The 18737-nt window shown below is 37.2% G+C and overlaps 1 protein-coding gene across 11 annotated transcripts in view; it reads right to left on the bottom strand.

Moving 5' to 3' along the window:
• RALGAPA1 (Ral GTPase activating protein catalytic subunit alpha 1) overlaps window positions 1-18737 on the bottom strand; it is a 258521-nt gene that overhangs the window by 163733 nt on the left and 76051 nt on the right. For 9 of the 11 annotated variants that reach the window (XM_039534621.1, XM_039534626.1, XM_039534620.1 and 6 more), the window contains one exon: window positions 15517-15678. In XM_039534621.1, the coding sequence (XP_039390555.1) occupies window positions 15517-15678 (162 nt within the window). Of the gene's footprint in view, window positions 1-5622; window positions 5764-15516; window positions 15679-18737 lie in introns of all 11 variants that reach the window. The other 2 variants (XM_039534629.1, XM_039534630.1) reach the window with 1 other exon arrangement.

Below are 18737 nucleotides of genomic sequence, written 5' to 3'. Positions count from 1 at the left end.
ACCTTTCTTGGCAGTAATGGAGTCTACAGAGCCTGGAGGAGCACTCTGTGGTTCCTCAGCCCATTGTACAAGGGGTTCTCCTGGGTCTGGTCCATTAGGAACCTCTGCAGTCAGTACTCACGTACCTTGCAGGTTCTTAAAGGAAAGGATTGGCAATTGAGCACTTGGAGTGAACATGAGTTTCTGCAATGCAGTAGACTGGGCGTGGTTGTCACCGAACTGGGAACTGGGCTGGGGGGGAGGGAGGGGGAAATATCACCAAATTTAGCAACACTGAACAACTACCTGTATAAACTATTATCCTAAGGAAACTAACAAACATTTACAGATAAATCAGTGAAGGAAGCAAGTGCTGGACCATTCTGTTTCACACCACGGGCAGTAGAAAGGAACTGGAGAGGTCTATGCTGCCATTTATACCCTCAGTCTGAAGCACCAGGAAGATGACTGTGCAGATGCGGAACAGCAGCCATTTCTATCAAAAATCTTGTGGACTCAGATGCATTAAACGCATGCACACCCCACAGTACAAATAGGGACCAGTGCTCGAAGAATATTCCACCCCAATTTAGAAGACACTTGAAGGTGAGATGAAAGAACAAGAAACAAGCAGAGACAACATTACTGGTATGAGATGAGGGACTGGAACCAGCTGACTGAAGCCTGTGAAGAGGTATAAAAACTGCCATCTGAGCACACAAACCATAACAAAGGGGGGCCTTCTTTGGTTGGAATCCAAAGGTAACAAAAACAGAGAGAAACTGTTCCTTTGCAGAAATAAGCTTTCCAGCTCACTGCTGACAAAGTAAGCTAGGTCCCCCGGTTCTGGAGTCAGAATCAGAACCAATGCAGGGGGGTGGATGGACTGATCAGATGTTTGGTATGGCTACTAGCTTCAGTGCCCACTAAGCAGCACAAGTGGTATCTCTTGTGGCTTTAGTCATCTGCAACTCTCCTCTCACATAATTTAGCATTATAAGGCTCTCTCAGGAGATATCATAATTGCCTAATCTAGTCAGATACTCCCCATACTAGCAGTATGTGCCATTTGCCACATGCACCTGGTTGGCAGTTTTAGAGGCATGGGAGAATGCACATGGTGTGGAACTCCAGGACAGAGAGAGAAGCAGTGGCCAGGTAGTGAAGGCAGACAATGAGCTTTCAACACAGGTTTATGTATAGTTGTACATTCCAATTGGCGCTGGTTACACCATTGGGCAGTTTTCTCCCACAGCGTTAGAAACCTATACCAAGGCCTATGACAATATTTTATTTCAATAAATCTGAAGCCAGCATCGCACCTCCCTCACATGGTAGGAATTAGAACAAGTGAGGTTCTAAGGAAAGGCTTTGAGTCCCTGGCCAGTCCCATCTGATACAAAACTAGAGGATCTTACCTTTACGAAAATGTATGCACCATCTACCTTGCACAAAGGGGCAGTCATGAAAGCAGTGTTTTTCTAGCTTATCTAGCTGTGCATTCTGAAATGAATTCAGTCTTACGAACTTGCTAAGGATGTGGAACAAGCACATGTGAAAAGAATACTAAAAGAAAAGTGTAATTGGATATGAAATCTCTGTTCACTCAGATTATATTTAAATTTTGGCCTCTATTCATTGCTATTACTTATCATAACACGGACCTGCTAATATATTTGTTTCCTGTAACACTTTACAAAAAGTGAGGTTCTATGAAGAGTGAGTCACTACAAATACGGCCTCTATAGGAGTCTTTCCAACAGTATTAAAGAATTAGCCATCCTAGTGGGAGAACAGTTCAGGGATGCTAAGATGCTCTTCTATATGGACTGGCTGTAGTCATCAGCCTAAACTGAAAGAATGCAGAAGGTTAATCGTATTGGCCTGGGCATGTATACTGCAACATTAAAGTTTAACATTCTCTCAAGAGCAGGCCATGTTGCTGCTTCCTTATCTTATCAGGTAAAGAGATTTAGAGCTTTCATATTAGAAGATAAATGTGAAGCCTACTCCGGTTACCAATTCTGTGCCCTTGATCACTAGAAACACTGTGTTGGACATATAAATTGCCACAAATATTCAGTTATCAGAATCTAGAATTTTACTTGGTTCTTGGGAAAAATTGACCTGCCAGATGATTAGACACAACCATTTGGTATCCACCAAACATACCACCATCCCACTGCCTGATGTTCCTGAATGCAAGGCTAGAGCCTGACAACACAGAACCTCAGGGCTCAACATAATAACCCTTAAGAACATGGTGAACAGCTTGTAAAACTGGAAGACAGAATGAGCATCAAGAATTCTCTACCATTCATCATATTATATCAAGCAAGCAGAAATGTGATTTAGTAAAGCTGCAGCTCATGGCCACTATGAAGGGGTGTCCATCTTTTCATTATAGAAGTGTTGCACCAGGAACTACATTTTTCATATATTTCTGATAGACATTAAATTCTCTTGCTCCCCATTTCATGCTAGAAGATAGGAGCAGGTATCTAGCAATTGGAAGCACATGACAGAAAAAGTATAAAGCCAGGAGGATTATCGTTCAATGAACCAACTCAGGCCAGCCAAATGGTGACTTGCACTACATGAAGGTGGTGTAAGGATATGAGGGGGCACATTGTGCCCCCTTATGCTCCTGTATCAGCTATCTGCATCACAGATAGCAGCACTGCAACTGATGGAGCCTCCATAAAACTGCTCCAACTACCTCCAAACAAGTGGGAAAAAACAGGCTGAAGTGTGGAGCCTTGACTCACTGGGTTGCAGCTTCCCTCTCAGGCTGTTATGGGCAATGCTGGCTCTAACAGAGGGCTTATTGGCAGAGGCACGATTGAGCTCTCAATAGCTTCAAATGAACTAATTTTATGGCGTACAAACCAGACTGAATACTTACTCACTGGGTGTATTCAGAAAAAAAAAAGTAGAAAAAATGCTTGCTTATCTTAAACATTAGATGATTTCAAGATAATTATAATTGCACTTATTACTTTCATACCAAAGGAAATGTCCTTTTAAAGCAAGAGGCCCGCTGCAGAAAAAAAGATCTTTCAAAGTAATATTTTTAGAAAATCCAGTCTCCAGTTCTGAGCACCATTAAAGGAATTCAGTAGATAATCAGTATTCAAATTCATAACTCCTAAGAATGTGTAGGAGGCAAATTAGCAGCCTTCATTTTCTGATAGCAGCTAATAACTTTTGAGTGGGTCCTTCCATTATGGGGAATAGTATTCAGCATATTTTTCCTTTCCTTTTTAAATGACCTCTCAAGTGCTGTACACCACAGAACAGAATCCGGAAGGTGTAATTTTTTCTCAGCTCAATTCAAGACGTACTACCAGAGAGAGGGAGGTAAAAGCCTTCTTTTTCCCTTTTTAAATACTAAGATTGATCTGCAGTGATTTATGTTCATTTAATTAAAACAACAACAAAACCCGAGGTGTTCCAAGCCCATGTTAGTCACTTTAGAGCCTCAGTTATTTTTGTGGGCGAGGAGGATGATATAGGAAAAAGCATCAATTGTTTTGAAGTCAGAAGAGTGGTTTTTGTTTGCTTGATTTTAAGATGTATAGGCTCTTTTAAGGATCTTTATCACTGCATCATGGTCACTTGCATTGTTCTTTATATTACATATGTATGCAAACAGTGTTTGGTGCTTCATCTACCACTATACTGATGCTGTACTGAATGCATTTTATTTTTTACCAAGGAGAATATTCAGTCAAGATTTACAGATTAAAAGATCAATATGCATCAGAATAGGGCTACTAGATGTCTTATAGTGCTAATTAATCTTCCTAATTCCATCCTACCCGCTGGTGTATTTAGAAGCTTTTTTAGATTAGCCCAATCTTTTATGAAACAGATTTTAGAATAGTATGGCATTAGCAAGCAACGTTGAGTTATAATGAAAAATATTACATTGAAATTCTGCACAAAAACCTTAATGCATTATTTTCACTCAAAACTCAAATACTAGGGTAAAACAACACAGTTGGGCTATGCAGAAACACCAGGGAAGACACCGGTGGGCACAAGACCTCACCATTAACTTTCTTCCTGTCCTAGAGAATTTAAGGTTGCTAACCCCTCCTTTTTTTAGATCCACAACTGACAAAATAAATAAATGGAAATAACAACACAATGCTTTCCTTTTATAAGAATCACATCTGTCCCAGAAGATTTGATTTTTATAAATGGTTGATTCTTACAAGTGGAGTATAGGTTAGTACAGGGAATTATTTTATCCCAGTGGTTTTGATCACTATATGCGCTTGATTCTTTTATAAGCGATTCTTATAAATGGAGTACACTGGTACCATCTAGTTTTTAAATCTATTTTCACCCACACATCTCAAAGCACTTTACAAAGAATGTTACAGATGGGGAAACTGAGGCACAGTGAGGCAAACTGACATTCTCAAGGTCACCCAGCAGACTAATGGCCGAGACAGGAAGCCTCAATCCCAGTCCAGTGCTCTATCGACTACATCATACTGCCCCCCTAAAAAACAACACCCAAAATTATCCAGAGACCCAAATCCAACCATTCTTTACACATAAAAGATTGCAGAATATGGTGGGTTGTGGATTTAAAAAAAAAAAAAGTTGAAAACCATTGTTCTAGTGCAACCTGCTTCCCAGCATAGAGTACCTTGGAATACTGATGGAGTTACCCAGGAATGCACATTTTAGAGGAAAGGTAACAAGCTGTCGGGTTGCTTCATGAAGACCTTGTTAGGCAGGGGATAAGGAGGGATGTTAGCAGAAAAGAAACTAACAGCTTAATAAAGGTACTTAGAAAACAGCAGGAAAAAATACCCAACACATCTAGCACAACCAGCTAGTTACTTTTAAAAATTTGTTTGTGCTAATTCTAAATTTTACTTATTTGTTGAAAAACTAAATTCTCCAGAAGACACTATTGTCAAACTTCCAGCCAACCATTCTGCAGCACCAATCATGTTTTCAGAAAACTCCAGCTCTGTACAGAAGACTTTATCCTCAAAAAACAACAACAACAACAACAAAAAAACCTGGGGATTTCAAACTATATATTTTCCACTTTAAATATATTTTAAAGGAGGCCGGCATACTGTAGAATATGTTTTGCCATGCTACATGGCTTTTCTAAAGAATCTCTTTATAAATATTCAAATCACAAATTACTTTTCTATTACAGTTGCCATAATGTTGACAGTACAATGTCTGTGGACAGCATGCTCAAAAACTCTTATGTTGAAAGACTGCCTATGGCAAGTCAGTCAAACAATGTGTTCCTCTTTTTCCTCTCTTTCCCCCTCCACCACAAATAAAGCTTTAGAGCAATTCTATCCCCCAGCTTATGGATGTTAAATTACTCTTATTGAGTAAACTGAAAAAGCAGAAAAGTTCCATTATTTTCATATTATTAAAAATTGGCACAGCACTAACTTCTAACAGCTCCAGAATGGGTTGCAAATAAAGCATGATATTTCACATAATTCAAAATGTTCATTCTTAATCTTTTCCCTTCTCCTCCCGCTGCCCCATAATATTTTACTTTGAAGAATTTATTGATTTAGCAGAATTTGAAAGCAGAAGGATTAAAAAAAGTGATAAAGGGGGTGCAGAAATTAGCAGAGGTGGCACTACCTGAAAGCTCATCAGAAAGGGGAGTGAGAACAATATCAGGCAAGAAGGGTTTGGAAGTATGGATCAGAACAGGAGCACTTTTAGCACTGCGTATATAGGCCGATGGCAGAGCACATTCACCAATGGATCGGCTTCTCATGGCTTCAAAAAAGGAAAAGAAAGAAGTGGGGAAGGAAAAAAAGAAGAGTGACTATAATGAAAGGCTTGTGTCACAGAAAAAGCAGCAACAGAGAAAACAAAGAAAGGAAGAAAAAACTTTAAAACTTAAAACATTTCAGCACAGCAGATATTGGCAGAGCTGTAAGAAAGAAAAAAAATCAGTGGACACATAAGAAATTTTGAGTTTTAAACTTTTTATGTAAAGCAGCAATAATGCCTTTAGTCTGACAGTTACAATGATTTTCCATCCAAAATTGATAAACTAATTAAATAGTATTTTCCACTGCATCAGGGGTTGAAAAATCAGCAAGTTCAACACCATTCCAAAAACAATCAGAACTTGTGCAATTTTAATCTAAAAAGTAATTTACACTATTATAGTTCTATTTTTCTAGACTAGCTTTAGTGTTGAACAAGAGTATCCTGATTTTGAAATGAACAATTTTCAATTCAAGAATTTCCAATGGGTTTAAAATACTAAAATAAAATTATTTTTTTGTCAGAGCTTAACAGTTTAAACACAATACTATAATAATAATAATAAAATAAATAGTTCATAAAAATCTAGTTGAAGTTGATTAACAATTTCTTATTTGTACAGAAAATTTCAATAGTAAGTTCTGAACATAAATGGATATTTGATAAATCTTCCCAGATATGAATATTTTCTTACTTCAGTTTATTCAACTAGCTCAGTTCAATGACAGGTTCAAAGTTGAGAAACCAAATGAGAGCTGACTGAAAAGACTGTTTTCCACTTCCAATTTATAAATAAAGAAGGTATGTGTGAAAGGATGAGATCTACTAGTTCTAAAAATCTTGAAGGACATAGTGAACATGGTGGCCAAAACCAACCAGTTCAATTTGCTAACCACAGATAAAATACTTCCTTTGTCTAAAAAGTTAGTTTTAAATGAAAAACGTATTTGATAAACTTACTTTTCCCTTGTATTTCCAGCTCATTTAGTTTGATTTTAGTTAATTAATAAACAAGTTTGAATTGCAGTTTTTATGCATTCTTATTTTAATTGCAGTTTCCAGCCAAACGCAGTTTGACAAAAATCACAAGTAAAAATAAATCTAGTAAATCAGAAAATCTTGAATGGCACATTTCTAACAAGTTTAAAAAATGCAAATATTAAGAACCTTAATAAATGTGTGTTAACCTTAAATAAATACATATAGATGTAGTGTTTCCTCCTGGTGATTAAAAAGTATCAAATTTAGTGTAAAAAGTGCTTGTTTTAGTTGCTAATCAAGTTTTATTGGATACTAGGCAACAAGAATCAACCTCTCTTTAGGAAAATAACTAAAAACTACAAATGCAAAACAAGATTAAAACAGATCATTTATATCAAGGATTTCTGCTGGCTGATTTTAAATTAGTCAATTAAATCACTTTGATTTAAGTCAATCCACCCTGTTTGGTGGGATTACTTATATAAAGATTGCAGGATAAGAATTATATTTGCCATATTCCCAATAATCTTAACAGTTCCTTGGATAATATTGGTTTGTTTCCATTTTGCAGTATATCGGTAAGAACAGATACAACAATTTATTTGTCAGTATAACTAAAGCTTATAAAAGATACAATTCATGATCTTCCAGTAGTGTTCTCCTTCACATTTTCATGATGGAAATCTTAATTAAATAATATCAAAAACCATTATACACTGACAATTTTTTCATGGGAATTTCAGTGCTTTTAAAAAAAATAAAGCTTGATTAGTAAATACAATATCTATAGACTTGTTACTCAGTTGCATGTATCTTCAAAACATTTTGAAATAAAATATGGGAGTCCTATTCTGCATGGGAATTAGAAGTACATGGAGGTGGTACAAGTTGGAATTAGTCACAGCACACTTATCACTCCAATTAGAGGGATGCCTCTAACATAGCAACATGCAGAAAAAAATGGTGAATCAATGTATGTGGAGCAGGAAACACATGGGACAAGTGGAGTGTAGAGATTATAGAGTTCTAAAAGCACTTTGAAGAGCATCTGGTAAGACATGTTTTAAATCAAAACAAATAGTTTCCTATTAAACACAGGGCTTCTCTACACAAACATTTAACTGGTGCAATTTCAGGTATGAATCTACTCTGCATTAGCTCCCTACACACTAAGGGCTAGTCTACCCTGGCAACTTTAAAGCACTGGCTTGTGTAGTCATGGCAGAGCGCTGGGAGAGCTCTCTCAAAAAAAACAAACCATGAGGGGCGTAGCTCCCAACACTGGTGCACTGTCTACACTGGCACTTTACAGCGCTGAAACTTGCTGTGCTCGGAGGGGGGGGGGGTGTGTGGTTTCACACCCGAGTGAGAAAGTTGCAGCGCTGTAAAGTGCCAGGGTAGACAAGCCTTAAGTGTCTGTTAGTGTCAGTTCATTTGCGTACTTTGATCTAGTCCTATTTCAAAGTCCTCGATGGATCAAAATGAACTAGGGAACTGTTAATGCACATCATCAGGGTCCATACAGACAGATGGTGTATGGCAAGCTAGTACAGGGTTGATTCACATAAACTCAGTGTTGTATAGACAAGCCCTCTGTTTATGAAAGAGAAAGTGACTAGAAGTAGCTTTGCTGCAAAGTCTACAAGTAACGGTAAGTGCAAGGCTCCAGCTTCCTTTATTTTCAAAATTTATAGTATTAAAATATAGGCCATATTCTATTATTAGATGCACAGCATGCATTATTGTGTATCTTAAAATAAATCAAATGAACATGGATATTAGAAGATCTTTTAAACTACAGAGCATGTACCAAACTTTTATAATAAGATACTAGACCTAACACAAATTTGCTGATAATAGCTCATCTTAATTAATTAGCCTCCTTACAGCTGGTATGGCTACTTCCACTTTTTCGTGGGGTGTGTGTGTGTGTGCGTGTGCGTGTGCATGTGCGTGTGCGTTTACTATATGTTCCATTCTATGCAGCTGATGAAGTGGGCTGTAGCCCATGAAAGCTTATGCTCAAATAAATTTGTTACTGTCTAAGGTGCCACAAGTATTCCTATTCTTCTTAAAATGAAGTGTTCTTTGTAATCAGGAGCTTGTCTCCTCAACTCCATGCCCTGGAATAGTGTTTCACAGCCTTCTGAACAGCCCAGTTGAGATTATGGAAATTTAAACTGCCTTTCCAAGATAAAAATGCAAATCAATATTATTAAGACAACTGCCTATGAGGTGCTGTGAAATACATTAGCCAGGCTAGCCCAAATTTTAAAATTATTTTAGTTTAAATAAGATGTGCTATATTAGTATCAATAGTCAAGTAAGGGGAGTCTTATTACCAGGATTTGAGGTTTTCAAATGAGCGAAGGTTTTGTAGCAGCATTTTTACAATAAATTGTACCAGACAATTCTGAAAGTTCACAAGGAAGCGTCTTGATATTTTTTCTCTGTATAAATACAGTAATAGTAAAATTAAAAATATTTATTCCCCTTCCATATTTTGATTGGTGGGGGGGGAAGGGAAGGGAGGAAGTAGAGGAGGCAGATGGAGATGCCATATTTGCTGCTTTCATTGTATGCCTATTTTACTCTGGCCTGTAGATTATTTGGGGCCACATTCTCACCTAAGTTATGCATCAGTAAATACCTCACATCATTCACTATTGTTCTTGCATACAAGTGTAGTAATTAGTGGATTTTTCATATTATGATATACCTCTAGGATCAGAATCTGCTGCTTAGGCTATGAATCCTGGACTCTAGCCCAACAAAGATTTTTCAACCCATATGCATACAAAGTTAAAAGGCCCTTTTTGAAAAAAACACTTTACATAAGATCAGACTAATAAATGTACACACTGCACATCAGAGAAGCTGTGAATTTTACTCAACCCAAATACATACACAAAAATGTGTGTGTCCAACTAACGGGTGCTGGCATGAGGATGGCTCAAAACAGAGGTGACAGACGTATACAAAACATACGGATAGAAAAATAACCCCATCTTTTTCTTACCATAAAAATATTCAACATATACTTCCCCTACTCAAACATATAAGGAGTATATTACCAACAATCAAAGGAAATATACTGTATATCAAAGACCAAACATCACATCTGAGGACTGACTCCATTCCAGACCTAAATTCAGGTCTGTCTGCAGAGTCCATATAGAATTTAAAAGAATATGATAGCCAAATACAGCATAGGAGAAGATATATTCTACCCCTGGGCACCAAGGTCATACAATTACAACCATGGTCACAACCAATTTATGTTCCATTTATTTCAAATAAGAAACCAAAGCAATGCCTTCCTAGTGCTTTAAGATATTAGCATAGGGTTAAGATTTTGGTCTCCCTCTCCTCTCCTAATGAGAATTATGCTTATGAGGGAAAAGAAAATAAAGCACAGGATTAAAATAAGGCAGGGTTCAATTAACTCACCAGAGCCAGCCTTACATATTTAAGGTTGGAGGGGGAACCTTGATGTTCTCAAAACAAATTAGTTGCTAATGCTAGACATCACCACCAGCTGCAGAAGTCTTTAAAAAGTTAACTCTGGCTACTAAAAATTATTAACTCTCTGTATTTAAAAACTGAAGAAGGAAACTCATTACACATTTTACTTAATATACTGTATGTCAAGTAGTACAGTAACAGTTTGATAAAGACGTTTGCGGAAAAATTTAGCTAATATCAGAGTTCAATTTTTAAAATTAGCCGATTACTTGTTCCAAACGAAGTAAATTGTAAATATATATGAAAAAATTAGTATCCAAAAGGATATTGGAGTATGTTACTGTATATCACAAATGGACTATTAATCACTTCATAATTTTTTAAAAACATATAGGGATTTAGAGGGCTGGCTCTGGCACCTATTTTGGGGGTTTGCACCTTATAACTGTAATATTAGTGCTGGGACACTTGTGCACAGAAAATATATTCCCATGTAAACATGAAGAGATTCATGATTTTTTAAATGGTTATATTAATAAATAAATAAAATAAATAATAATAATAAAAGTCCTGTTAAGATTCTGTCATGGAATAGGATTGTTTGGGGGAGAAAAAAAAACAAACAGATGATATGTTACAATGAGACTAAAATCAGATTAGTTTGTTACTGATTAGGTCAATATGTAGCTTGACTTGGACAAATTTCAGTGATTTAGGAATGAAACCATACAATATCTACCTTTTGAAATGTTAATAATTAGAGACAGCAAAAATGTAACAGGATCTTTAATTTGGTATCACCTTGTTAAGGCACTGAAGGTTAACAGAAAACTCTCATACAAGGGTAATCACAAATGAACTACAGAGAGCCAATAATTATATTTTAAATATCTGAACCATAATGAAGAATAATTAGTCAAACTAGAGACCGTCAACTTAACATTAGACAGGAAATGCAGATTGGTGTTTGAATGCATGAAAAAGGCAGACATTTGAAGTTGTTTTTAAGCTTTATGGGGCAGAGATTGAGTCTTCCTACACATTTACACAATGGATCTCCAGACCTGATGGAGGCTTTAGGTGCTAAACAAATAATTAAACAAATAATCACAGAAACAGAAATGTTGAGAAGTCATCTAGGCCAGTCCCTGTGCTAACGTAGGAGCAAGTATATGTTGACCATCCCTGGCAGGTGTTTGTGTGAGATGCTCTTAAAAACCTCTAACAATAGGGATTCCCACTCCAGTGCTCAACTACACTTTTAGTTAGGAAGTTTTTCCTAATATCTAACCTAAATCTCCTTTTCCGCAAATTAAGAACATTACTTCTTATGCTACCTTCACTGGACCTGAGAAAAACTGATCACAGTCCTCTTTGTAACAGCCCTTAACATACCTGAAGACTTATCAGGTCCCTCTCAGTTTTCTTTTCTCAAGATTAAACTACGCCATTTTTTTTTAAGCTTTCCTCATAGGTCACATTTTCTAAACTTTTTTTCTCTCCAATTTATCCAAATCTTTCTTAAAATGTGGCACCAAAACTGGACACAATATTCCAGCTGAAGATTCCCCAGTGCCGAGCAAAAAGGACAATTATCTCCTAGATCTTAAATATAACACTCCTGTTAATACACCCCAGAATTTAACTCCTGGATCCTTTCAGGAGTACTACTGCCTAGCCATTCAGCCCCCATTTTGTAGTCAGGAAGAAAAATATTAAATGCACAAATGTAGTACTTTGCACTTGCCTTTATTGAATTTCATCTTGTTGATTTCTGACCAATTCTCTAATTTGTCAAAGTCATTTTGAATTCTAATCCTGTCCTCCAAAGTGCTAGCAGACCATTCCAGCTTGGTATCATCCACAAATTTTATAAGCATACTCTTCACTCCATTATCGAAGTCTTCGTTAATGAAAACATAAAATAGAACTGGACCCAGAACAGACCCCACTAGTAATAAATAATAGAAACTAATAGTGTTGTAAGATATTCTTAAGAAAACTAACTTGGTTAATTTAAACACTGAATTAAAAATTTAAATTACCCTCAAGAATTTCTGGGGGAAAAAGGAGAAATACTTGCATTTCTGAAAGTCTACCTCAATTATATATTCAATTGATGACATGCACAACCACCATCTCAAACGGTGTCAAAACATACCAGCTGTTAGGCAGTATCAGTAAAATTACTTCTCTCACTGAATAAGGCTAACATCATTTACCACTATGGAGATATTAAAACAGCAACAGACATTTCTAAAAAAACTATTTCTCTTTTGAATTTAAACAACTGCAATTTTCCTTCAAGCAATAGAGAACAACTGAAATCATTTTAGGAGATAACTCATAATAAGTAAGTTTTTAGTCCAAGTCACATTTGCATTTTCTAAGTAAGTCATACAAGCGTGATTGAGGCCTCCATTAAGTAATCCACCTAGAACACTATCTAGCATGACTCATTTTTAAAATAGGAACAAAACATTTCTTCAAGAACATAAGAATGGCCATACTGGGTCAGACCAAAGGTCCATCCAGCCCAGTATCCTGTCTACCGACAGTGGCCAATGCCTATAGGGAGTGAACCTAACAGGTAATGATAGTGATCTCTCTTGCTGTCCATCACCACCTCTGACAGACAGAGGCTAGGGACACCATTTCTTACCCATCCTGGCTAACAGCCTTTAATGGACTTAAATTCATGGAGGTTATCCAGTCCCCTTTTAAACCTTGTTATAGTTCTACCCTTCACAACCTCCTCAGGCAAGGAGTTCCACAGGCTGACTGTGTGCTGTGTGAAGAAGAACTTCCTTTTATTTATTTTAAACCTGCTTCCCATTAATTTCATTTGGTGGTCCCTAGTTATTTTATGGGAACAAGTAAATCACTTTTCCTTATTCACTTTCTCCACACCACTCATGATTTTATATACCTCTATCATATCCCCTCTTAGTCTCCTCTTTTCCAAGCTGAAAAGTCTTAGCCTCTTTAATTGCTCCTCATATGGGACCCGTTCCAAACCCCTAATCATTTTAGTTGCCCTTCTCTGAACCTTTTCTAATGCCGGTATATCTTTTTGGAGATGAGGAGACCACATCTGTATGCAATATTCAAGATGTGGGCGTACCATGGATTTATACAAGGGCAATAAGATATTATCTGTCTTATTCTCTATCCTTTTTGAACGATTCCTAAAATCCTGTTTGCTTTTTTGACTGTTGCTGTGCACTGCGTGGATGTCTTCAGAGAACTATCCACGATAACTCCAAGATCTCTTTCCTGATTAGTTGTAGCTAAATTAGCCCTCATCATATTGTATGTATAAGTTGGGGTTATTTTTCCCCAATGTGCATTACTTTACATTTATCCACATTAAATTTAATTTGCCATTTTGTTCCCAATCACTTAGTTTTGTGAGATCTTTTTGAAGTTCTTCACAGTCTGCTTTGGTCTTAACTATCTTGAGCAGTTTAGTATCATCTGCAAACTTTGCCACCTCACTGTTTACCCCTTTCTCCAGATCATTTATGAATAAGTTGAATAGGATAGGTCCTAGTTGAATAGGATAAGTCCTAGGACTGACCCTGGGGTTACCCCTCTCCATTCTGAAAATTTACCATTTATTCCTACCCTTTGTTCCCTGTCCTTTAACCAGTTCTCAATCCATGAAAGGATCTTCCCTCTTATCCCATTACAACTTAATTTACGTAACAGCCTTTGGTGAGGGACCTTGTCAAAGGTTTTCTGGAAATCTAAGTACACTGTGTCCACTGGATCCCCCTTGTCCACATTTGTTGACCCCTTCGAAGAACTCTAATAGATTAGTAAAACAGGATTTCCCTTCACAGAAACCATGTTGATTTTCCCCAACAATTTATGTTCTTCTACGTGTCTGATGATTTTATTCTTTGCTATTGTTTCAACTAATTTGCCCGGTACTGACTTTAGATTTACTGGTCCGTAATTTCTGGGATCACCTCTAGAGCCCTTTTTAAATATTGGTGCTACATTAGCTATCTTCCAGTCATTGGGTACAGAAGCGGATTTAAAGGGCAGGTTACAAACCTTAGTTGTTAGTTCATATTTGAGTTCTTTCAGAACTCTTGGGTGAATGCCATCTGGTCCCGGTGACCTGTTACTGTTAAGTTTATCAATTAATTCCAAAACCACTTCTAGTGACACCTCAGTCTGACAATTCCTCAGATAGGTCACCTACAAAAGCCGGCTCAGGTTTGGGAATCTCCCTAATATCCTCAGCCGTGAAGACTGAAGAAAAGAATTAATTTAGTTTCTCCACAATCTTTAAGTGCTCCTTTTGTATCTCGATCATCCAGGGGCCCCACTGGTTGTTTAGCAGGCTTCCTGCTTCTGATGTACATTTTGTTATTACCTTTAGAGTTTTTGGCTAGCTATTCTTCAAACTCCTTTTTGGCTTTTCTTATTACATTTTTAAACTTAATTTGGCAGTGTTTATGCTCCTTTCTATTTATCTCACTAGGATCTGACTTCCACTTTTTAAAAGATGCCTTTTTATCTCTAACTGCTTCTTTTTACATAGTTAAGCCAATCCATGGTGGCTCTTCTTTAGTTCTTTTACTGTATTTTTTAATTCGGGGTATATATTTAAGTTGGGCCTCTATTATGGGGTCTTTGAAAAAAGCGTCCATGCAGCTTGCAGGGATTTCACTCTACTCACTGTATTTTTTAATTTCAAGGAATATAGTAGTGGCGTTGATCACTGCAGGAAGTTAGCTCTGCACATGTTTGTGCCTATTTATAGTTACCAAAGGTTTTAGGGATATATCCAAGACGACAAAACACTTCAAAGTACTTCCAGCTGATTTAAATACTTTACACAGTTCATTGCTCTACTTTGGAAATCCACTGCATATTTTGTGCAAAATGTATTCATACAGCATTACTTAGAGAGCCTCATACTAATCACTTATGCATATCATTCTTGAGATGGCCTATTCTTGTCATCACCTCTTTCTAACACATAAAGCAGTTTTGTTGTTGTTGTTTTAAGTACAGCTAAACTGTGCCTAAGCAACTGGGTAAAACATTCAGCATTAATACATCAATTGCATGACCTGTATTTGTTAAAAATCTATATACAAGTAACAAAACACTATTCACTTACCCCCAAAAAACACCACATAAGATTGGTAATTAGTAATATATGTAAATATATATTAAACACACATGAAACTTGTGTGGGAAAGTTCACTATGTAGATACAAAAATGTTCAGTTATGAATTCTTTCCCTCTTCCCTCACGTCACATCTCTCATAGTTTGTACAGATACATACCAACTGTTTTCTGCCGTACTATGCTTCTTGCCTTTTCTGTCCCTGGAGATCCAGTTGTTGTAGCACTGCGCTGTCTCATTGGTGCCTGTCCAGGCTGATCACGGCTCCAACCTCTAGAAAAGGACTTATCAACGGATGATTTTTGGAACTCATGCCCAACTCCTGCAAAAAATATAAATTTTGAATCTATTCACTTTGTCACCTGAAAAGTTCATATACTAGACCTTTGCAGTGGTCACCTTTTCAAATAATTTCCACTTAGCTTCAAATATACAATCTTGTAATGCCAAGCATGCGACTTCAGAAGCCGAACAAAACTTTTTAAAACCACATTTATGAGCCCCATCCAAACAACATCAATTGAAATATGTCCATACTATGTCAAAGCTTCTAGTGCAATTAATGTTGTAGTTCTTTTCTGACCTTTCCAATACACAAACCCAAGAAAAGTAAGCTTAGCAACGCCATACAAAATAAAATGAACTGTGGATAGTTTTTCCTCCTTTTATTTCCAAAGCATTTAATATAAAGTATAATTCCAGCTATCCAAATTCCTTTTTTCCAAAAATCCTAGTTACCAAATCCACAGTCTCTCTCCATATAGCCCTACTGCAGCTAATAGCACTTTCATCTATATGAACAACCAGTTATGCAAAACATTCAAATGTCCCCCAGGCCATTTGGATAAATGGGAGTGCACTGTATTTCATCTTTTGTTGTCCCTATTAGAAGTGAGACATACAAAGCAAGATATTTAAAAATCATGTATTTAACTAATTATTTTTTGTTGGAAAATAATTATACACCATAAAGATTCAGGCACCATAAGTAACTAAGATGCTAAAACATCTTAACACCAACATGAAAGAGAAAAAAATAGGACTAGCTCATAGCAAAAGGTTTTTGTGATCTCAATATTAAATTGATCTCTCTATGAAATCCTAATGCAACAATCTCAAAGAGAAAGTAGTAAATTCTGAATGAAAATTTTATAAATCCCCAAATAAGTTAAACAGACATCAGTATGGCTACTGCAGCTGCTGGAGCAATTTGAATAAGTTACTTGTATTGCAAGAAACAAATGAACAAAGGATAACCAACAAATGAAGTATGTCCTCACAGAATACTGATCCACAATGTAGCAGTATGTGCCAGATATAGAATCTTAGGACTGGAAGGGACTCAAGAGGTCCTCTAGTTCAGTGCCCTGAAGTATTATCTAGACCATCCCTGACAGGTGTTTGTCTGTCTAACCAGGTCTTAAAAATTTCCAGTGATGGAGATTTCATGACCTCCCTAGGCAATTTATTCCAATGCTTAATTACCCTGACAGTAAGTTTTTCCTAATGTTCAACCTAAACTGCCCTTGCTGCAATTTAAGCCCATTGCTTCTTTTCCTATCCTTAAAGGTTAAGGAGAACAATTTTTCTCTCTCCTCCTTGTAACAATCTTTGAGTACTTAAAAACTGTCATATCCCCTTTCAGTCTTCTCTTCTCCAAGCAAAACAAAGCCAATTTTTTTCAATCTTCTCTTAAAGGTCATATTTTTCTAGACCAGCAGTTCTCAAATTTTAGCAACCGAAGGACCCACATTTTGATTTAAAAGGTTTTGGACCCCCTAAGTACTCCCTTGCTCAGCCCCAAACCCTGCCTCCACTCCACTCCTTTCCCCAGGGCCCCATCCACACCCCACCACTTCCTGCCCCCACTCCACCTCTGCCCCTCTTTAATGCCTCTTTCCATCCCCTGCCCCAAGCACACTGTCCCCACTCCTCCCCTTCCCTCTCAGTGCCTCCTGCATACCACTGAACAGCTGTTTCCCGGCATGCAGGAAGCACTGGGAGGGAGGGGGAGGAGTTGATCAATGGGGCCGGCAGACCCCCTGGACTACCCTGGCAGACCTCCAGTTTGAGAAACTCTGTTCTAGACCATTCATTATTTTTGTTGCTTTTCTCTGGACTTCCTTCCATTATCTAAATCCTTGATGAAGATATTGAACAGAACCGGACCCAGAACTGATCCCTGTGGGACTCCACTTGATATTCCAGCTTGACTGTGAATCACTGATAACTACTCTCTGGGAATGGTTTTCCAACCCGTTATGCACCCACCTTACAGTAGCTCCAACTAGGATGTATTTCCCTACTTCGTTTAGGAGATCATGACAGACAGTATTTAAAGCCTTCCTAAAGTCAAGATCATATCACATCTACCGCTTCCCTTTATCCACAAGGCTTGTTTCCCCATCAAAGAAAGCTATTAGGTTGGTCTGACACGATTTTTTCTTGACAAATCCATGCTGACAGTTATTTATCACCTTATCTTCTTCTTATAGGTGCTTGCAAATTGATTGCTAATTATTTGCTCTATTATCTTTCCAAGTACTAAAGTTAAACTGACTGGTCTATAATTTCCCAGGTTGTCCTTATTTCCCTTTTTTATAGATGGGCAAATTATAGTTTCATTTTCCAGTCCTCTGGAATCTCTCCCGTCTTCCATGACTTTTCCAAGATAATCACTAATGGCTTAGATATCTCCTCAATCAGCTCTTTGAGTATTCTAGGATGTATTTCATCAGGCCCTGGTGACCTGAAGACATCTAACTTGTCTAAGTAATTTTAACCTGTTCTTTCCCAATTTTAGCCTCTGATCCTACTTCGTTTTCACTGGCATTCACTTACTAACCTTTTTGGTGAAAACAAACAAAAAAGACATTTAGCACTTCTGAAATTTCCACATTTTCTGTTATTCCCCTCCTCCCCCCGCACATTTCCCCCCCATTAGTAGTAATGGGCCTACCCTGTCCTTGGTCTTCCCCTTCCACCATTACTTAAAGCATCATGTTCTCCATGCCTGAAAATTGTGGTTTGGTTTTACTCAATGAAAAGAGGTTAAATATTTCGGAATTTATCGACAACATTCAAAGTGATGCTTGATGAGGAGTAAAGTAATTGAAAATGCATCTTATTTGCAGAATGTGCCATAATCAGAGCAATATCCTCATTGCTATTTGCAGATGTGGGTGTATGTACTATTACCAAATAGGAAGCATAAGGAAGCTTGCCAAAAAAAAATTAATTAAACTAATCACCTCCAGAAATCACATTTAATAATGAATGACTCTTAGTGGAGCTCTATGAAGACTATTCACTTCTAGATAAACATCTCTTTTCATCATTTATTCCTTTTTTTGGGTCTATGGCTGCATACAGAAAAATATA

The sequence above is a fragment of the Mauremys reevesii genome, linkage group 4 (assembly GCF_016161935.1).
Source record: "Mauremys reevesii isolate NIE-2019 linkage group 4, ASM1616193v1, whole genome shotgun sequence".
Lineage (NCBI taxonomy): Eukaryota > Metazoa > Chordata > Testudines > Geoemydidae > Mauremys > Mauremys reevesii.
This window is presented reverse-complemented; position numbering and strand designations above follow the sequence as displayed.